At 41.1% G+C, this 23,132-nt stretch overlaps 1 protein-coding gene across 3 annotated transcripts in view; it reads right to left on the minus strand.

Moving 5' to 3' along the window:
* esamb (endothelial cell adhesion molecule b) overlaps window positions 1-23,132 on the minus strand; it is a 41,735-nt gene that overhangs the window by 6,625 nt on the left and 11,978 nt on the right. For 2 of the 3 annotated variants that reach the window (XM_076735976.1, XM_076735975.1), the window contains exons 2-4: window positions 3,031-3,176; window positions 1,771-1,972; window positions 1,176-1,331 (exon numbers count right to left, since the gene is read on the minus strand). In XM_076735976.1, the coding sequence (XP_076592091.1) occupies window positions 1,176-1,331; window positions 1,771-1,972; window positions 3,031-3,176 (504 nt within the window). Of the gene's footprint in view, window positions 1-1,175; window positions 1,332-1,770; window positions 1,973-3,030; window positions 3,177-4,927; window positions 5,036-23,132 lie in introns of those variants that run through there. The other variant, XM_076735978.1, reaches the window with a different exon arrangement.

Below are 23,132 nucleotides of genomic sequence, written 5' to 3' on the forward strand. Positions count from 1 at the left end.
GAGAGAGAGAGCATACATCAACACAGATAAAAAGATGAGTTTGGACTTGAGTGTCCATGGCCTGTAAGAGGGTGCATATACATACGCATGTGAAAGAGGCCTGAGTGTGCATACAGCACCACAAAGCCTGGGTCAATGCACAATCAGAGGGAGTACTTTTCATTTTATCTGAGGACTTTTCTGCCCTAAAGAGATGAGGGCCAAAGATCAAAGCAGTTAAGTCAATACTCAATCAATCAGCCTAAGTCATGTTGATCAGAAACAGATGGTGTTTTCTCTACAGCATCAACAAACATCGCCAAAGTAATGCAACAAAAGAGGCATATCCCCTAATGCTGATTTTCTCTCTGGCATTGGCGGTGCTACGAGACGAGTACGGTGAGGCTTGACTAGTGTCGAGGATCTTCCCCTGAAATCCCTCTGGAGCATCTATTAGAGCCCAAGGTCACGTATGTGACCAGAGGACAGCTTCATCTGCATGCAAGGTGTTAGGGTCAACTTTTTCCCTCCGAAACTATCCAAGTTAAAGGGTATAAATGAAATTGTATTTTCAGCCTGAATGTGACATGATGAGCCAGAGTACAATTTGGCTCACTTGTGTGCAAGAGCATAGGCTTGGTTTCAGAAGTGGTGGGGAAACAATGAATATTCTTCAAAAATAATTAAGTTAAAAATATGCAAAATATGCATTCATGCACAGTTGTATGAATACATAATCTATATGAAATTTGCAACCATGCCTCTCATATTAATGATAGTATAAAAACAACAACAGAAATGCTATGTAAATTAGCAATAATGGACTATCCCTACTTAAAATCATGTTTCTATCACCTGATATTTTATGATAGATTAACGTTCAATCAATAGCATCATTTAGGACAATATCAAAGTATTCTTGGTCTTTCTCTCAGGCTGCAAAAAAACGCCAAAACCTCCACCAATAAGGCAAGGGAACCTTGATGAACCATGACTGCAGGAAAAAAAAATCATTGAGCTTAGTTGCTAATTGTGTGTGGTAATGAGGCGACTTAGCTGAGCCTATCGACACGCTGTCAAATGTTTTTATCTGGGTTATTTCTACGAGAGAAAAGAGTAAGAAGAGACATTTATTTACATGTTATCAGTGCAAGCATCACATCATGCATCAGCATTTTGGAACACCAAAAACTCACTCTGCATTGGGGAGAAGAAGACCTCGGACATGGGTGCAGCCTTGGTCCATTTGTACTGGGGGACGGGCTTTCCATGACTGGACTTACAGCTCAGAGTCACGTTGCCCTTCACCACTGGATTCCCTGTCATGGTGCAGACTGGTGGAGACGGAGGGACTGCAGAGACAGACAGGCTGAGTGTTACCAAGTCGACACATGTCAGAGAAGAACACAGATCAGTGACCTTATACTGAACTTGTACGTGAGGTTTTAATCCAGTGCAAACAAAGTGGAGATTTCTCGGGGCACTAGCCATACCACATACATACAAATACAAATAAGAAAAATGTTTGAACCCCCCCCCTCCACCCCCGCTGTTTCCATCTGCTGCTGGAGGATGACATAACGACCTCGGAGCCCAGCGTGTCCCTAAACAACAGATGAGTTGTATTTGTGCTTAGTGCACAAATATAAGATTTTTAAGAGACCAGACCGATCTGAATCCCGTAAAACATGTTCAGTGGATTTTCAAATCCAAGGAAGCGTATGAGCTGTGCCGCAGACCGACCTGATTACATCTAACCTTTGAAGTTCCTCTGACGCTGCGCTCCATTACCTTTGACATTTAGTCGCATCTCTCCGATAATGCCAGGAGCTCCAGGGATGAGGACGTTGCAGACGTAGCGTCCAGAGTCAGACTCCTGGGTGTTGTTGATGTAGATGGAGAGGTTGGCTGAGGGCATGGCCACACTGAAGCCCACTCTTTTGGTGAACTCGTTCTGGCCGTGCCCGACCTCACCTGAGCTGAAGTTTATCACCTGAACAGACAAAACACGTTCACGGGAACACTTGAACACAACGGCTTGGTGTCATTTGACTGTTAATTAGTGATACATGTAATTAGATCAACATTCCTGAGTGTTTTCAGGATAAATACAACACATTTTGAAAATAAGGTACAACAGAGACTTTTCTCTCTGGCCAGTCGAGTTAAATATTTATAATTTTATTTGCTGCAGCCATGTTAAGATGTGCAGATTAACCATATAACTGAAATCGACGTCCTTCATAAAGATAATCCTGACATGTACAGATGGTGGATGCTGAATTTTAGGCTGATTTTCTGTTTGAGATAAGCTCGCAGGCATGGGACACTGACACTGTTTAGATTATATTAATCATGCAAAGACCCTACACACTCTGACACACATGCATGCATGTTTGTGCAGTTTCACCAGCAGTTTGTGCTTCATATAGGAGGTGCAGTAAAAAGTAGAGCTGACATGTCATTAGTGGCATCCTTTCGTTATTAATGCCTTCCTTCCGCTGTGAATTAGACATCAGCGGTGGTGTTGGAAATAATCCTAATCTCTGCAGATCATCTTTTTCATTTCATATATCACTAGATGGGGTTCTCAGGGTATAACTGTGTCATGCAACACTAAAAATGCTCACTTAATCTTCCATAGATTCAGAGGTAAGGAAGGGCTTGTATGTGAAATAGACCTGAAATACATTTTTACAATTGGTACAGCCCGAAAACTTTTTATCTGATCGAAATGAAAATATATAAAACAGAGAAAAAGCAGCAAATGTTCAGATTGGAATAGCTTAAACCAGAGAATTTTTGTCATTTCTGCTGGAAAAAAAAAACAGTTGTAACTATGATCAGATTGTCAAAATAGCCGCTGATTCATTACTTCAGCTCTCCTATTTTGATTTAACACTTTGATTACAGTAGCAGGAGGATCAGCAAACACACTCATCTTCATCATAATCCTTTTAAAGGGTCCTGTCATTTCCCTATTCCTCTAGAGGTCAAAGCAGGGTCAGCAATACCGCAGCTCATCACAGATTTATGCTTGGACCTTCTCACCGGCTTGGTTTCATTTCCCACGAAAAGCCAAGTGACGGAGTTTTTGGAAATGTCTGAGCTGGGGCTGTACCAGGCCTGCAACACCACCACTTGGCCCCTGACCACCTCCATCTCTCCTCTGGGGATCTCCACCTTCTGGGTGTCACCTGGAACAACAACACAGAGCGGTACAGAAACGGTTAATCACAGGCGTCGTGTAGCGGAGGCACAGTTTTTATCGTCACTATGGAAAGAATTTATAATAAGTTTTAGAGTCATGCTTCAGTTTTATGCATAAAAATGCTTGTTTGTGACACGTGATTTTATTATATTTTGTTTAATTTCATTTCAGACTTTTTGTCTTTGTAAGCTTCAGTCTCACAATCTCAATTAATCGATATAATGCAATAAAATGACAGAGAACAGTGAAAAATGCTAATTTCTAAGACAAATATTAAGTCTTCAAACACCTTTTTGTCCAACCAACAGCCCAAAAGCCCCAGATATTCAGTTTACAGTGACACATCAGAGAAAAGCAGCAAATCCTCAATCCTGAGGTTATTTTACATGAACATAATCATTATTTCATTATCAAATTAATTTCTGTTAGTCGACTAATCAATTAACTGACGAATTGCTTTGGCTCTAGTTGTTTGTTCTTCTTTTTTTGTGCGTTTTTTTCTTGTGGGAATTATTGCACAAGTTACGTGAACGTTTTTAATAACAGAAATAAATCAAATTAAATCTAAACTGAATCAAAATGAATGACAGCAGGACGACTGTGCTGTCAATAAACAACATGAGGAAAACAACAACTGGTCAGACAGAAGAAACATAAAAAACAAACACATCCAGCAGATTCTGGCACCAAGTCGAATGTCACTGCTGAGATATCAGCCGCTCTGTGCTCCGTGATGCCGACCTCCAGTCAGTCCTAAACGTGACATCTTAACATGTGTGTGTGTGTGTGATGTCCTTTTTGTTTCTACACATTCACCTGCCCAAACTAAACCAAGTCAAACACGCAGACTAAAGACATTTTCTTCAGTTACTGTTAAACAAGGATTGAAAAAAAAAATGCTGAATTTGAATTAGATGAATGATGATATTATAAAGTCCACCGGTGACACTCTGCTCCTCCGTTTTCCCACATTAAAAACAGCCCTGCTTTCAGCTTTGCGTCCATGCATTTCACAGTTAATCCAATGGGGTTTTAAATGGTTTATTTAGCTGCAGAAGTAGGCAAATTTTCTTAATCCATAAAAGAACACATAATCCTTTTGTGCATATGAAAAAATAAAATCAGCAAATTGGGAAAGACATGATTTTCCATGGACAGTGATGGCATGCAGGTCTCATTAACTTCCACATGTATTTCTGTACCTGATAACGATGATTATGCAAAGATGTATACACATTTCGTGATAGAGGCAGCAAGAGAAAGAAGGAGCGGATGATTTTTTTCTCATATTTTGTGGATTCTAGACACATCAGGGAGACATATTTATGCTGAAAAACCATGAAAAAGTGTATTCTGCATAATATGTTATAAGTTACAGTATTTCTCGTCCAGAGCAGTGAACTGGTCTGCAGGTAACTTTAAGTCTGCAAAACGACTTGATTCTCTATAAACACACAAAGTAAGCATAGCTTTTTGTAAGTACATCTGAGAAATAAACAAAGAGCAAAAGTTAATCTTACGGATCAAAATGTAAAGAAATGTGTAATTTAGATGCATGGATTATGAGAAGAAGAGCCTTAATCGTGTGGGGTTTAAGGATGTTGTTGGTCTTATAGTAACAAGAGTCACAAATGTCAAGACAGTGCAAAGAAACAGTCACGAAAAAGCTTATTTTCACATGGGAGACATAAGCAAAGGATGAGAAGATATTACAACAACGCAGGACGTCTAACTCACAGGGTGCCCAGTCACCCGAACCCGACAGCTGAACCTGGATCAACTGATCCCAGCAGTCGTTGTCCACTTGTGTCTCCAGCTTGAAGATCGGTTAAAAAAAAACCAGCTCACAGAAAGAAAAAAGGCTTCTTGCCACTAAATCCTGAAGCGGTGAAAAGTGTCCCCTGTGTCCTCAAACGGGTGGACGGGGTAGATGGAGAGTGTTACGGTCCAAGCACAGGCAGCTGAAATCTCCACATCTGTTCAGCCAGGCACGCCCTCCTTCTTTTCCAGACTGAGCGCATGTAGAGGCAGGAGAATTAGGCGAGCGGCCGTGGGAGGGGGCTGGAGGGGTGTGTACAGATGAAGAGGAAGAAAGTGCATGTGTGTGTGTGTGTGTGTGTGTGAGAGATAGAGATTTAAAGTTTGCGTGAACAGGCAGAAAGCACAAGAGAGACAGAGCTTGTTTTTGACTTATGGTTTTGCTGCAGTGACTCAGTGCTTTCTTATTCCTCCCGGGACAATGTGACCCCGCCGCTGTGGCGCTCCTGTCCCTTAATTTCTGAATCTGGTAAGTCCTGCTGACTAATCCCCAAACAATCCCAGGCTCAATCCTCTCACCTCACGTGAGAGTTCAGCTGGACATGGATATGATGCGACACATGGTCACTTCACCCAGCAACGCTGCTGTCATTCCCACCATCATCATCATCATCATCATCAGCGCAACAGCATTCTCGATCTCTAAATTCCGATTAGCGGATCCCTTTGCTTTACATTTAATCGTTCATGTCATGCGATCTCTGCAGAGCTGGTTTCTGGATTCCACGTTATGATTTTGAAATGAGACGTCCAACATGGAGGCATAAGATTGTCTTGGGAGCATCTGACGGCACAAAATAAAAAAGTACGGTCAAACTGGTCTTCCCTCCAACAATTCCACTCTGCACTCAGACCCAAAATGTGGATGTGATGTTACGGTTTAGCACTGAACACAAATAGGGGCTGAGGCTGGTAGGAATGCAAAATAACAAATAAAAGGTGCTTCAGACTTACTCCTATTTTACCATTTTTCTCCTTTTATTTCTAAGCTTTGAGCAAATTTTTGAGTAGCACCGTGTTTAGATAAAACTCCTCTGGTCAGAGCGCTTATCCTTTTTGTAATTACCCCGCTTTGTGTCAGGTTCGAGCTCCTCCATGTTTATTTGTGCTGTCTGCTTTCGTGCCACGCGGAAGCCCGCAAAGCGTCATCCAAATGACGAATGAGTGACTTGTGACACAGCAAAATAAATGACAGAGCATAATATGAAACAATAGATGTTTTCCTGTCAAACCATGGGATGTGTACTGTGGGACACAATTATAAAGCATGTCTTCACATCCAGCCTCTGCAGTAAGGCCATCTATTGGACATGCATGCATGGGATTAATGTCTTTATCATCACCGCCATCATTTCAGCCTGTTTCTGATTCAAAACACACAGCAGCCCACAGTACAGAGGAATTGTGTTCCCTTTTTTTCCAGATTTAAAACATAGTTTTTCCCTCACAAATCCTGTTAGCGCTCCAATTTCATTTCCACCAGCTATTGTTTTTGCTCTTGCTCCAACCATTGAACCGATGTGTCTGTGTTGTAACAATTATGTAACAACACAGAGAAAAAGATCTTGTTTTGGATGAGGCGGCCATGTGTGTACATGGAGGATGCCTGGAATCTCTCTTTCCTGGGATAATACGATAGAAGTGCTGCATGTTGATTAATATACGTTGTGACCCGAGACACAATCTGAAAGGATCAAGTTTTCTGTAGGTTGATGAGACTACGCTGCCTGCTCATGTGAATGCAATGCAATGGACGCGGACAGTAATTCTGAATGATAACACAGATATTCCATGATGAAGTAGGATAATGCCCTGTAGTCTCCTCACTCCAGACCATTCTTGTGCTTCTTTGAGCAGGTTTATCCTCAAAACTGTGTCATTCAATTGTTTATTAAATGAAGGAAAATCGTCACTAATCCGTGGCTGTCTCCATCTGGGATGTGTGTGTGTGTGTTTGGCTGCAGACACAGACAGATAAAGACAGTTCAAGATGTGGATATGGGTATGAAGTAAAGCTAAATCCTTCACAAGAGGAAAAAAAAAAATAAGGAAAAGCTGCCAATAAAAGGGATACAGATATGATACTATGCAGCCTCAGTAAACTCTGTCCTAATTACATTTTGCCAAAGGCTATCATTCAGCCTAGCCACGCTTTATATCTGCTAATTGGATTCTTCTCTTTAGAATAAACAATGTTTTTTGTTTTCCTGCAGGGCATCCTGGCTATGAGATATTGGCGCAGTCTCAGCTGCAACAGCAATTAAAACAGCAGGAAGCGGCAGACTCGCAAACCTGCTCAGAACAATCAGAGAAAAGCCAACCCTGTCATACATGTCTGAGCTAGGGCACTATCAAGAGATCAAATGTGAGCTTGTTGTAGTACCAAGAGACGTCCACAGGGGGCAGCACACTCATATGACAAAAGAGATCATCTGCTGTTAGATAAAAACCACTGTGGAAATCATCATATCACCAAAAGCGGTTAAAAATCTCTAAATGTACGACTCAACGCATGTGAGCATCATCTGAAGCAATGAAGGTAAACTAGTGTGAAGCCAGCAGGCTGTGCAGGTGCATCTAAAAATAAACAAACAGGTGTCTAATTCATTGCTGAAATACATGTAATTTGCACGTCTAACCAGGCATCCCAACCTAATTCTGCTGTGAGTTGATCAAATGAAGGATAAAAAGTCAGTCCCTCTCTCAGAGCCCTCAGGGAGCCATGTAGGCCTGTGTGAAGATAAACTGATCCTCTTTAACCAGCCCCACTCTATCTCTCCGAGTAATCTCTGCTTCCACCCATGTCTTTCTCTCATGTGAGTCTGTCTCTGGAGCTAAAGCCTTAGCTGATGCTCAGATTCCCTCTCCATTTACACCTCTAACCCCCCCTTCTCTCCATGGACACAGTGGGGTGGGCCCGCCGCCTTAAAAATGAATTGATAATCTGAAGCAAGTGAAAGCTGTGACAACGGGGTCCAAAGGTCTTGATGGCGAGTGGAAGCTCTTTTCAGTTTCCAGGTGATGCTGTGCAAGTCGTACACTTTCTGAAGTTGCAGAAAATGTTTCATGTTTATAACACAGTACCTCTTTATACCTACAGACTTCAGCACCTGAAGTATGTCTAATCCTTTGACCCCCAGTTCTACACAAATGGGTTTATCTTCACATCCTCGTGCTACTTTCTATGAAAGGAGGAGGAAACTCACAACCTAATTAGAGCTGCAATTGGAGCTTATCTTAGACTTGTGCATGTAGATTAATCTGTTGATTAGTTTTCAAATTAAATGATATTGAAAATAGTGAAAACTTCATGAAATCACTTGTTTTCTCTGTCAAAAACTTCTGTAAAAAGGCAAAGGAACCAGCAAATGTTTAGCATTACTGCTTGAGTCACTTATGAACATTTCTATCAATGAATCATCTATCCATGAATCAACTTCTTCTCCCAGGAAGCAACAAAAATACTCAGTTTGAGACTCAACACAACAGTCGACAGCCAACAACAAAAAAATCAACCCAAGAGAAGTCTTTTGCATTTAACAGACAAGCTGAGTGATTCTCTGACAACTCTGGATTTACCTCCCGTAGTCTGGCCAGTACGCAGCTGTCAGCTCCAGGGAATGACGGATCGGGAACGTAGAACGTACCTACAAATCCACTAGTGGCATAAAGCAGTCCGGCTCACTGACTTTGCAACATTTCCTGCAACATCCAATTTCATCTAGAGATATTAAACAAACAGCTACCGCAATGTAAATGAATTTCTATCAATCGTTAACTGAAAAGATGCTCAGTGTTCTGCTCTGTAATGCAGCGGATGTGCATGGAAACAGTGCTCATCTGAACTCTACAGCATGTTGTGCGTGTGCTGAGCTGGGATCAGTGTCACAGCAGTGACAGCAAAGTGTTCAAACCCCATAAACACCTAGCCATGCAAGAACAGTCAACATAATGATGAATTATTTAAGCATCAGATTTCTTTTCCTCATTATAATCGTCCATTCGTCTGGCTGGTTAAGAAACATGTACGACCTTGAGTTTTACTTTTATTAAGGGATTTAACACGTGAAGAAAAGATGTTCCAGATTTGCTCATGTCAAACGAGGACAAACACGAACAAAGATTAGGACTGAGCCAAAAAAAAAAAAAATGGGGTTATTCCCTGACTTTTTGACAGACAGGACAGGGAAGGAATGTAGGACAACAAAATAGCCTTGTTGGTGCAAAACCGCATATTGGACTGACCCCACAGGCTTCAAACAGATGGTGCTTCAATAATAAATATTTGGGGAAGGCTCCTTTAAATTGGATTACATTAGTGTAATCTCTGCAGCTATTTTAAACCATTTTGAGTGTGGTATCTCATCACAGTAGCTTTAATCCCTCTTAACTTTTGATTGTGTTTAAATTGATTCTCCTCGCACACATGGCTCCAAACTCCCACAACCTCCCTCTGGTTCTCATTGCAAACTCACTCTCACATGCACAAATCAAATGCACATGTGAAATCAGGCACATAAACAGATACATATACATACACACACACACACACACACACACACACACACACACACACACACCTCAATACTGCTTGTTTTTTTAACAGCATCACCTTGAGGTCACAGCAGATGTACCAGCCCACTCACGACAGGAAAGTGGCAGCTTAAATCAGAAGTGGAACTACTTTACTGTTATGCTTAGTGGGAGGATTTCTGTTCTCACTGAGTTATGTGCAAAAATATGCTGATTTAAGTTAAAAAAAAAAATAAAAACATTATGATCCAAGTTGGTCAGGAGCACTGAGCATAAAGTGAACAAAAATGCCTCCGAGCAGCAGCAACCAGGTTTACAGTTTTTCCAAGTCTGTCTCCAAATAATACTCACATGTGCACATATGCATTGAAACAGATTTTGCTTGCTGTAATCATTCCTCCGGTTCATACTGGCTATGTAAGAGACCCCATCCTGATGAGCTCCCAATGTCAAAATCCACTGTCCTCATTCTGTGCAAAAATATATTCCAAAGTTCATCTGAAGGTCACATGAAGCTTCCAGCAGAGCGAGACAAGTGAGTATCATCCACAGTTAGTACAAGAAGGGATCTCTTAATGTCCAGTATGAACAGGAGGAATGAAACCGGTTTCATTCTACATGTGAACACCTTTATGAATCTATCCTTTAAAGCTGCATTTATTAATTATATTAATATTAATCATTTTGGCCACTTGGGGGCAGCGCAACAAGCCGTAAACATAAAACTGACACACCGTAGGAAGTTGATATGGCAAACTTGTTAGCAAATAGTTGCTTATCTAAACATCCAGCAGACATGGAGCAACATTAACGTTCATTTGGATTCTTGTTTGTGTCCATCTGAAGGATTTAAGTCCAGCGTTTGCTCTCTTTTACCTCTATTTTTGGTCTCAAGCACCTCTTAAGGGAAATGCTAAACGCTCCACTATCTTCACTCGCTAGTAGCACAAAAACTACAAGAACAATGCACGTGATAAATCGAGTCACAATTCTCTGTAGATCGCTACAAGTGACCACTTCTCACATACAAGTGGTCATGTGATCCACTGCTAATATAGAAGTACTGATCATAGCCACTTAAAGGACAGCCTGGAACTTGTTGGACCAGGACCAGGACCAGGACCGGGACCATGAATTAGGGAGGTCTGGGAGGTGTACTTGTCCTGCAGAGTCTTCCGTAACAACAAATAGCGAGGAAGCAATAAAAACCCCCACTGACGATTAATTTCCTCACTGCCTCAGATGCTGCAGTCAGTTTCTAACCACGCCATTGTTCCTGGAAGCACTGAGACAAACGCTGATGCTCCATCATTGATAAAAGAAAAAAAAAAGTATTTATAACCTTAATATCCTGAACATTAAATCATTAGAAATAAGATTTCTGCCACACAACCATAATTGTGTATATATGTGTCTGGTGTGAGCCCACTCCAGCTCTCCAGTCCAAAGACCTTTTGAACCTTTCCAAACTGCCGTTCGTCCTCCCACTCTCCTCACGATGTTTACTTACATACATGCATGATTATGCAGTTAGAGCAACAGAGGCATGTCTGCTTGTGTATAAGCTGAATGCCTTGCATGCCTTCTTCCAGCTCTGCGTTCAACCACAATGCCCTCTGAGCTAAACGTAGAGACAGGCACAAGGGGAAATGGAGAGACAGGTTTCTACAGTCGGTGAGAGAAGGAGGGAGCAGGCTGAGGCTTTGATCACATGCAAATACCACACACACAGGGGATATAGGTGTTTATGTGGGAAAACAAAGACTCTCATTGTAAACCAACTTTTGTGAATTACGTAAGGTGGGGGAAAGGTTTACATTTCTGCATGTGCGGGGGAATTAATTTAATGTAACACTTGAAAAACAGACGCAGTCTGAGCGTGAAGTGGCTCAACGACAAGTAGCTGATATTTTCTTGTGGTTGTGGTTTGGTGGTCAGTTTGACTCGGACTAGCGGATGCCAGTGGCCTTATCATCCCAGCTGTCCATCACAAGTCCCACAGTGCCCTTTCAGCCAACTCTTGGGTCCTATAGTGGCAGGGAATGAAAGGCAAACTGAGATCTAATATGGGTCTGCAACCACAACAGAGCCCATAACCACCCTGCCACCCCTCACACTGTCTTGGGTCTTTGAAGAAGATATTTATAAACCATTAGTGTGGCAGCAGGGCGAGGGTTGGCTGTTTTATCTCCCAGATCTGTCATGTGTTACCATGCACGAGGCAAGCTGTGCTGACAGAGTGACAGAGTGAGGGCTGATAGGGCCGCCGCTGTCCAGGGTCGAACGCGGCGGCTGAGGCCTCGGCTGCCTCGCCACTTCACTGCCTGTGGGACACGGGGAGGGCTTAATGCAGTGAGACTGTAATTAAGAAGTTGAGTGATCTGATTTCAGATTTCCACTGAGCTTCTCATCAGAGAGAGGAATTACAGGCTTATAATCTGCATGCAACATCAGATACTCATATGCCTCCCAAGTTCATCATGGGAGAGGTGTAGGGTACAAGGAGCATGAACATCTGGAAAGTGAGACCTTCCTCTCTCTTAGGTTGTCTGTAAGTGTCTGCTTACTGTCTGTTTTTAAAGAAATAGTTTAGATATATAATAGTTTTATTCTTTTCTTCCGGAGAGATGAGGAGATTGATACCACTCTCATCCTACACCTGCCTGTTAAATATAAGGATACAGTAGGTTTGTCATTTGGATGATTGGCTATTGGTGACTGCCTGAGTCTTATTTAATTAATCTGCCTCCGAAGAATGAACAAGAAAAGCTAACCCACATGGTTTTTGTGAGTTTGATCATTAATAAGGAAATTAAGCTGCTCTTTGTTCAGTGAAGAGGAACTTGAATTCAGGAGGAGTATGGGTGTACTTTTCTGTCTAATGAGGAAAACAGGTATAAGAATATCTCTGTTCCTAAAGTTTTGTGAGTTTATTTTGTTTATTTTTTAGACTAACAAAGTCACTACAAATACATCTGAAAATTTTAACATCTGTCCCAACCTTAGGATACAGGCAGCAGCCAGTTAGCCTAGCTTAGCATAAAGACTGGAAACTGGGGGAAACAGCTTGGACCAAGTCAGACAAGCTGTTTCCCTGTTTCCAGTCTTTATGCTAGGCTAAGCTAACCATCTCCTTGCTGCAGCTTCGTATTTACCATATATTCATGGGGGTGGTATTGATCGTCTCATCCAACTCTCCCCCAGTAAGCAAACAAGCCAAGCCATTAACAAGAGGAGAGGAGGTCTGACTTCAACTTTCTCCAGGCACTCAGAGGTTAATCTGGTCCGTGTGCTCCAGTGTGAAATCAAAGCACTGAGAGTATCATCAGTTCCCACAGCCAGAGCTACTCCCAAAGCCCAGGTATGGATTTTATAAAGTGAAATCCAATCCATATAACTGACTTTGAGGTTACAAATCAATATGATTCAGCAGGGATCTTCTCTGGGATTGAGTTTTTTTTTTTTTTTTTTGGTGGAAAAACACATTTTACCTACAAGTGGTATTTTCCTGCTTTCAGAAAACACGCAAACTTAAACCTGATTTTATCCCCTTATAACAGCTCACATAGCGAATGTGTTTACACATCCAGCAGATACAGAACGACAGCAGCATTAATTTACAGTTCTAATCTCATTCTGTTATAACTCTGTTTAATCAAAGTCTTACCAAGATACGTCAGGCCAATTTTAAACTACAGTGAACTACATGTTCATCACACCTTACATGTCAACCTCCATCTTTACCTTAAGCACAGAAATGAGATGATTAATAATTAAAATTACCTGATGCACAAGCCATTACATAGGCTAAATCAATATTTATGAACCCTAATTTAAATCCTAATTATAGACTGCCAATTTAACATGTATTTAGTTCATGGTAGACAGAATTCACTGCACATATCATGATGGATACGATTTTTGGATATATGACGTCTTCAGACAGGCAACAGCCTTACAAAACGTCCTCTTTTTGTAAAGTTAGAAACGCTGTGATGAATTAGCCTCAATGACAGTGACTGTGTGAGAAAATCCTCACATGCAGGTGAGCCAGGGCTCAGATGGTCAGGAGAGCCCTGCTGGCTTTCATCTCTACTGTACATTACATCCAACATGTCTCATACATGCAAACAAACCCAAGTGACTCTCTCATCCACCCACATGTCCACCTACAGTGCAGCTGAGGGAGCTGGACAAAGGTGAGAGAGGCAGCCTATAGAGAATAAAGGAAATAACTCGGTCCAGCATGTCTCCCACCTGAGCCCAGTGCACTCGCTGCTGCTCTGCTCTCCACTTTCCTGCGAGGACACGTTAAAGGATCAGTAGACCAAACTCACGAGGCCAGTCTGAGTGACGGATCCATGAGTGGGAAAGCTTATCAGATCCCAAAACACTGCACAGTGCTTTCACTAGACTCAAAGCTCCGAGGTCATTTAGTTTGCACTGTATCTTAAGTTTTGACCCAAAACCCAACAATATTTTTCCAAAAGTTACATCTCAGCCTGATCCACTTCCAACTCAGTCCTCAGTTTTATATAATTCTCTCCATTTTAACCACATTGTTTTTTTGAATAACAAAAATATGTCCATATTTTGTAGCACCTAAAAACACAATAATAGTAAACAGACACAGATATCCGGCCCATATTACACGACTCAAAATATAGCTCAATTGTTGTGTGAACTTAATATTAGAAGTCATATAAGAACATTTTACATATAGATATGTGCTGATGTGGCTCGTACAGCAGTTTCCCCTACAATTGCCTTGAGGTTTAAGCTAACTGTCTCGCCTAGCTAGCTTGCCTTGTATTACTGCAGATACAAGCCTCTCTAAAACCAAAAATGGATAGACGTCTGCCCCAAATGTCTGAATTTCGGGGCAAAATATGCACATTTTCTTTTTAACACACTGAACCTAAATCTGGCCACAGTCAACCTCAGATAAACACTGTCATCATACAGGATTTTATTGCTCTGAAAGTCATCGTGGCATCAATCGTTTTATCTTTTCAAGGGACGATTGTGAGATAAATAGTAAAAGTCTCGTGTTCACATTACAAAGAAATGTGTGTTTGCACAGATTTGAATGGCCAAAGCAGCGTCTTGCCAGATGACGCTCTGTTGTGTTGAAATATCTGAAGTGAGACTTGCCATCCCAACACAACGCAAGTGTCGGGAATTTTGTTCAGGAAGCGCAATTTTAAATAACATGGTTAGAGCAGCGACATGTCCATGTCCCACTTACACTGAACAATCCACAGACCTCACTGTGTGGACGTCTGTTTTACTATTATTTTTTCCCTCTATTATAAAATAGTTCCCAGTGGAGACCGTTGACAGGGCGCTCTGTGGATTATCCAGAGTACCTTTCCTTTCATGTTCAACAATAATTTTCAATTTAGAGCTAATTTGGATGAACTGAACCTTTAATAGTTACTTTATCTTTGTCCCCATTTCACCGAAATGATTGGTGCAGCTCACCTCGTTCAGCATAACAAACTGCGCGCGCACACACACACACACACACACACACACACACACACACACACACACACAGTAGTTAAAAGTGCAGCTGCATGATTGCACAGTAAAAGGCATTTTTTCCATCCAGGCTGGATGTTTCCAGATACGTTTCTTTCTAAAATATTTAGACTTTGGGTGTCATGACGTCCTCGGCTGCCAAACATTTCTAAGATAAGCCACCATTTATTATGACATACCCCAAAAAAATGAATGAATGTGGGTGTCACAAATATGTTCATCCTTAACACTGCTTTCCTCTTAATATCCTTAAAAATCACAAGACCTGCTGCTGTCACGTCTGTGGATTTATAAAAGAGAAAATATGTTGTTTAAACTCACAACAACATGCACGTTTTCTCCACTCACAGCTCACAAGGTGCTGTTTGCTCCCGTTTAAAGTCAGTCGTTAAGTCCGTCGTCCGTGCAGATTCACGCAGTAGCGATTGCTGCAGAGTGCAGCAGTTCCACTCCAACAGCCGGCAGAGTTCATGCGTGACATTTCACCGCTGAGTGAAGTGGGTTGCAGTCGTCTGTTTGGCATGCTCACAAATCACAGGCATGATTAATGTGGCGCAGCGATTTGTACAGGTAATTTCGCTCGTGCTTTACTTCCCTGCTGTGCATTATCGTGCTAATGTGACACTTTATTGATCCCTGTAGGGAAATTCTCTTTCCACAGCAAGGTCTAAGTGCAGGGTCAGTAACAGGAGAGCAGCCCTGCAGCTGGTAGAGATTCAGTGTCGTGTTGAAGGATGTTTGCTGACATGGGGGCTTAAACTCATGGCCTATGGTTGAAGGACGGTCACCAAACTCAACGTGCTGCCAAAAGCTGGCCAATGACTCCTGTTCCAGTTTCAGCCTATAAGCATAGTCTTATTCTGAGTGCTGGATTTACGCAGAAGTAAACACGTGTACTGTATAGTTCAGAATTTCAATTTCATTTAAAGAAAAAATTAAAACATTCACGGCCAAAACCACTCGCAGTCAAACACTCTGCTAAACTGGTAAAAACCAAACCAACTACCAAATATAACAAAAAAAAAAACCAAAACATCTGTCGTCTGTAAATATTTTAGATTCTGCAGACAGATGTAATTTTGAGCTTTAAATTAGGAGTTTCCAAACCAAACATTTGTGTATTATCTCACATAAATTAGGCCTTTTGTCCCACAAACCTCTCCTGAACAAGCTCCTTAACTCTGTTTTTACCTGTTAACAGGCTCTCTGCAACAGTAATATCAACACAGCACAAACAATCAAGACAATTGACCTCGCTGACTATTGACTTTCTTTAATTTAGTGATGCGGAAACCTGCAGCAGAGACAGACTGCAGCAGGTTTCAAAGCAATTATTGCACCAATAACCATTAAAATCATTTAAACCAGTGTTTTTGTGGAATCCAGAGCTCCAACAATTAGTTGATTAAACAAGTAGTTATTGATCTACAGACAATTGCAGATAATCAAGTAAAAAAAGCCAAAAATAACCTAGTTCCACTTCTAAATTGTGATGATCTGCTACTCTTCTTTGTCTTATGTAATAATAAACTGACTATCTTTAGGTTTTTGGACTGTTAATGACACAACAAGCAATCTGAAGATGTCAGCATGTGTTTTTAAGGAAACTGTTATGGGTATTTTTTTAGATGGTGTTTCCATCTAACTGGTGTGATCGTCTCACAGCTCAAAGTGCGCCTTGTCAGACTTGTCTGCAGCGATGACATCATATTCAAGGGTCTTGAAAAATCAAGCTCATCAAAACCGGAAAAAGGTCCAAAACCAGCAGATTGAAGAGCAGATTGCTCTCACAGAATGATTAGCAGTGAGGGAGCGATGGATGGATTCAGCGATTAAGTTAAAAGCTGGAAAAGAGGTTTTTTTTACAGCCACTGACAGATTCCCAATAAATAACAAATAGACTCATGAACACACAATGGAAAGAAACCGCAGCAACGTGATGGACCATATCATTTAGCGATTGAACTTCGAATCTGTCACGCCTTCTATTTCCAAGAAAACAAAATAAAACGGTGGCCAGTATGCACATGTACACACAGCAGAAGAGGAAAAGGGACGGTACTGCATTCACCACAATTAAGAGCAGCACTAATTTAACCGAGGTGAGAGGACTGTAATCAACATGGATTATATCAAAGTGTAAAAAGGATTCGATGGCTCCCACACCCTGACATGACAGATTAAGCGAGAGAGGCTTTTAAGGCCTCTCGAGGGTCTGCTTGTGAATGCATTATAAAGTGTGCTTTTGTAAAAGTGCTCTCTTCTGTGTTGGGATTAGATGGAGAACAGTTGCTCCCCTGAGACTAGCCGTGTGGTGTTCTCAGTGTAATGGCCAAAGACAAATGAAAGAGATTTATTTTGTCTAATCCTCTTGAGCTACTTTACTTTTCTCTATATAAGTTGATAGATAACAAGCTGCTGTCTTAATGACAGCAGACATTAAGACAGCAGCCCCGGTGCACTTTTGGTTCTGTCTACACCCTGCTGATCCGGAGCTGCAACTAGCGATTATTTCCACGATCAATCAATCTAATGTTTATTTTCTCAATTAATCATATAGAAAACAGTAAAAAATCTAGTTAATATCCTGTTGTATTTGAGTAACACAACTTTATTTACCTTATTTTTAGCAGTCGAGACAAGCTTTCAATATCTTATGAAGACCACAAAACATTTTTTTAAAGAACATTTTATTTCTTACATTTCCCTGTTGTATTTGTTTGTGTTAACAGTGAACTGTTCTGTAATCATTTTAGCATTGTTATTGCTAAAGATGTGCACATTTGTGTAGCTGTCTCTGGGCTGACAGGCAGCTTTATGTTTTCTTAAACTGACAAAACATAATTCAGACTTGTAGCCGAGGACTGGTACGATGGTTTAAAACAAAAATGAACGCGTCAGCAAAATGAATTCCAGAGACCAATCAGCTACTCATGTTCACACTGATCAATTCTTCTGAAAGAGACTATTTTTTGATAAAGTACAGACACAGACAGTAAATTAGGGGAGAGAGAGACGTGATGTTATTTCACACGTTATTTGTGCACACATCTGTTATCTTCTTGACTTAATCTGTGAACTGACACTTTGTGATTTAACTAACATTTTGCCAATTTTCTAGCAGCTTGTGTTTAAAAAGCATTGAACATTTAAGAAGAGTGTATGTTCCTCCAGGCAAGGTATCGAAAAAGGATTGTTTTGGTATCGGTGCAGAGAATAAAAACATTTAAATGATAGCCAGCCCTGTGTTAATCAATATTTCTTTGGATTAATGATTCATACGACTTGTTCACTTCAAAAACTGTCCCTAAACATTAAGAGTACATGTGGTCATTGATAAAGAGAACAGGTTCAGGACTGTTGTTCTTTTAATGAAACGTCAGCAGCATTCAAGGAGCCGAACCCAATAATCTTACATGAAATATGATCAAGAGTTCTGCAGTAAACAACGCTTTTTGTTTTGTTTGTTTAGTGCAGCAACATCTTGAGGCTATTCTGAGTGTGTTATCTGGTAATAAATCAAACTTGACGTGAGCGTCAGACAAGCCTTTTGAAACCTAAACCTCGGAGGCTGACTGATCGCAGCATTTCTAGACTGGCGGATGCGTCTTATGCTCCACGATACGTAGCCGACTAAAGTCTCTAAATCTCTGGTTCTCTTAAGATCTGTGTGGACAGTTGGCAGCAAAGGGGTTAAGCCTTTAATTCTGCCACAGTTCAACAGAGCATTGATTAGTTCAGATGGATGAGGCCACTGATGGAGGCGAAAGTCGGATTTGTTGTGGAGGAGGTGATTGTGGATGGAGATGTAAATGTTTCTATGCACATAAAACATTTAATTTTTTGACACGAATGTGTGTCTGTCTGTGTGTGTGTGTGTGTGTGTGTGTGCGCACGCTATGAGGTGTTTCTGAGGATAAATGCCAGCACTCATGTGTTTCCCGGCAATTAAAGCTGGGCACACGGTGATTTTATAGACACATTTGCGCAGCAGCTGAAAGGCGATGTTGCCCTTTAACCTCAGCAGCCTCCCACCCACTCTCTGCTCGCAGACCCCTTTCCCCAGCCACGTCTATCTGCAGCAGCCTCTCGGATAAACGATCACTGTTTCTTAGGCCAGGTCGCTAAGCTGCCTCCCTACGCTCTAATCTTATTATCAGCCCAAGCTGGCTTTAGCAGGGAGGGAGATGAGCTGGACAAAAGTCGTACACAAGAAGACATCATAACATGACCACTGTCCTTTGACTCGGGAGACAATCGCATTACAGCAGAGACACAAACCTGGTAGTGAGCACGGCCAGTCTGTGTGTGGCTGTGTGGGTAGTTTTACTCTGTAACAACAACTCTTCAATCAGACTATGCTGTAGATAGATAATCTATATTGTAGCACTGCTTGTGGCTTTAATTCACTGGAATACCTCAGTTTTATATCCATTTTACAGCTGTCACACAACAAAAAACAAATGAAACAAGCAGTAATTGTAACATCAGTGTTCTAAAGTTTAAAGTTTTTTTCTAGATTACGTCCCTTTATTTTCACATCAAACGCATGCAGACAGTAAACGGTAAGAAGCTTTTGGATAGCACTCAGCGTACACACATGATCAAATGCAGCATCTGCTGGTTTAAACTTCAAAGGAGTGAATTAAGACACTTTCTTCAACTTCAACATTTTAGGTTGGAGTTAATTTGGGACTCCAGCGACCAGTGGTTTAGGTAGCAAAACTGCTGAGTGGATAACTCTGCAAGAATGAGTAAGAAAACAAACTAGTCTGAATTTCAGGTGTTGAGCACACTGTGCAAACGTGCAGCCAACGACTCATTAGTTCTGCTCAGTTATGTTTTCTGACCACAAACACTGTGGTGTCCATTTGGATGTGAAGCAGCCATCAGTCTTCATGAAACACTAACCTGCTGAAAAGTGCCTCCATAACCTTTGTTTTACAAAGAAAACAGTCTTCTAGGAAAAGAACTGAGCTCCTCGGGGCACAAACCATTGTCCGGCCTTCAGCTAAACCAATTAGGTGTAAGTGTTGGTAAATCGCTGCTATCCCCTCACCCCACTCAGCTCTCCCAACAAAATTATAAATACACCTGTATCTGGGTAGAAGTATTCACATTCAGTCATTTTGAATTGGACAACTTTACATTTTAACTGCATCAGGTGGCTGAGATCATCTTGTCCCTTACAGTATATTACTCTGTATAAGTAGAACAGAAAGAAAACAACAAACCATGCCGGCCAAAGTCTAATGGCTGGGTTTCAAGAGTCACAGTACGTAAACGTCTGACTTCTTGAACTGCCTACTTACACTAGTAGCCACTGTACTGGTCACTTCAGCCTCTTGATATCTATTACACTTTGTCTTTTGTCATATCTGACAAAGACTGTGGCACTTTAGAAGAGGACACCAACACTTTATTAGCTAGTTCGACAAGTGCAGAAAAATACTGCAAAAGAAGAGATGCCCTCACTCTAAACGTAACCCTTTTAAACCTGGACTCTACGGTATGCTTGCAAATTATACTGTAAATGGAAACAATGTAGATAAATGATTCATATTTTGTCCAAAACTTTCAAGAGCTTTACATTTTCTTTTGTATTTCACTGGACTTTTGCACTGAGCTGTGTGATTTACGCTCTTCTGGTGCTGCAGGGAAAGCTGTGTGTCCTTCAATATATCAGCTCTTTCATTTCTGTGACTGCAGCACTTGTGCTAATTTTCTCATTTCAAATCAGGGAGGACGTACAAGTGCACTGATTAGAGGATCTAAATGCACGACGGTCGTCTCCACTCCAGGATTTTACTGAAAACTCCAGCAGGATCTCCGTCCATACTTTGTTCTTCCTTTGGGTAATTAGTCAGTGTGGAGGAGAAGTGATGAATAATGAAATACAGTCTTAAACACTACAAAATCAGCAGATATTTCAGTCTGAACCATTGATTAATCACAAACTGCGTGTGACTTGCTGCAATATGAAAATGGAGCACGGCGATAAAAGTTATTTGCAGCAATGGACAATTAAGTTTCATTCTTTCTGGCTCTCAAAAGCAGCTGTTCATCTCTGCTTTACCGCCGGTCAATACTGCCACTCTGAACTAATTTTGAAGAAGGTGCAAAAAATGGTTCACTTTTATCTTCTATCGTCTGCAGGCATATTTTAAATTAAATGTACGACCGACAACAATCATCTGCATTTACAGAACAACATTTATAATTATATCTTTCATTGTCACGGTGCACAAAAAGCTATACTAAAGAAATAATAATACAGAGGAACATTAAACCTCAGCAGATGTGAAACAACATCAATAGCTTTCATTGTGGCACCACATAATTTAGTAAGGCCATAAAATGTCAGAAAATCGTGAAACTTTCCCAATGTGATGTCTTCAAATAGCTGTTTTGGTCCAATTAATGGTTCATATAGATTCAATTTATGACATAAAACACTGGAAATCATCACATTTGAGAATCTGGAACCAGGAAAGGTTTCTGACATTTGCTTGATTAACGACTTTATCGATTAAAGCTACACTAATAAATATTTCTGTATCAACAACGAATCAAATGACTGTATGTATGGAAAAATGTGAATTTTCCTTCGGGATGAATAAAGTATCTATCTATCTAAAAGGAGTCGCCTGTCGTGATAAACCCACAGAGAATTATCACCTGACTCTGCCGTTCCCCTCATCTCTGGGGAGCATTTAATCATCGATGTTGTGGTTTTATTGGCAGCAACTTCACTGCTGTAGTTCACTCTCACCCTCTTTATTTTCAGCGAAAACGTTCTGATAAACTCACTGCGCGCTATCTGACCAGCACAAAACAGAAGACAGACACAGGTAGCGGCTAACTGGTGAACCCAGCGGAGCATTTAGCAGGTAAAGAGACAGATATTTCTGTCTGGAGCTGGTGGGGACCAAAAACAAGCTGAAAGGAGAGTGAACATCGGATGTGGGAAGTGTTTGATAACAGATTTGATGTATTGAGGAATCAAGGTGATCTGCTTCTCATTTTAATACACAGGGTTGCACGATAAAAGTATGAAAGTTGTGGCCTTTTCATGCTACACATACAGGACACACATATGTATAACACATATATTTATATATGTTCTCTGTCCAATATTTTCTATTTAGAATACAATAAAATAAAAATATTGTAATATGAAAAATTTGTAGTTTGGTAAGTTTAGGAGGATCATGTTTGCAGGTACCTTTACGGTCATCAAGGTCAGTTCCTTCCCACCAGACTTTCACTCTTATGTAAGGCAGATTTTATCCAGGACGGCTGAAGGCCCTCAGCAAAGATCTAGTACATGTTTGGAATTTAACTTAGCAAACCTCATCAGTACTCTTGGACCACTGCACTGCAAATAGTTCCTCTAGGTTTGACGACATCTGCAGCTCGGCCACTAAGGGAAGTCAGTGTGAGAGACCTTCTCAGCAAGCAATTCAGTTTTACAAAATGCTCTTTTACAGGTTGCAGATTTCCTCTGTGAACTGAAATCAGCTGTCCTCAAAAATACATTATCAGCTGAGGATACGGTCACATGCTCTGTGCACATAAACAGACTGCTCACCTTCATAAATGCTTGGGTTTTCTCTCGATACTTTGAAACTGGATACACGTTGCAGGAAGTGACATGCTGCATGCCTCTTCCCCTATTTCATCCTCAAGGACATGTCTTCAAATATCTTGACTGTAGTGTAGACAGGATGGTTAGGCGGTGGTCTATCTACAGTCTGTAGAACTGTAGCTACCGTTCACAGCCGGGTGCAGTTTTCAGGGCTAATCTTTTCTCCTCCATCTCAACAGTTTCAGAATTAACTATACTTTAGGGGTAGACTTGACACCAGAGAAAGTTTGCCTTCACCTTCCCATCTGAAATGAAGCATATTTGATGTCTGAGCTTTGCCGGTGAAGGTGCCATGGTTACTGGGCTTATCAGGTCTGAGCAGGTTTCTTAGAAGCAGCTGTGTGTCGCCAGATCAATTTAGAGGACCAACCAACCTCTGGGCTGGAAATAGAAATGAGC

Source organism: Chaetodon auriga, chromosome 7 (assembly GCF_051107435.1).
Source record: "Chaetodon auriga isolate fChaAug3 chromosome 7, fChaAug3.hap1, whole genome shotgun sequence".
NCBI lineage: Eukaryota > Metazoa > Chordata > Actinopteri > Chaetodontiformes > Chaetodontidae > Chaetodon > Chaetodon auriga.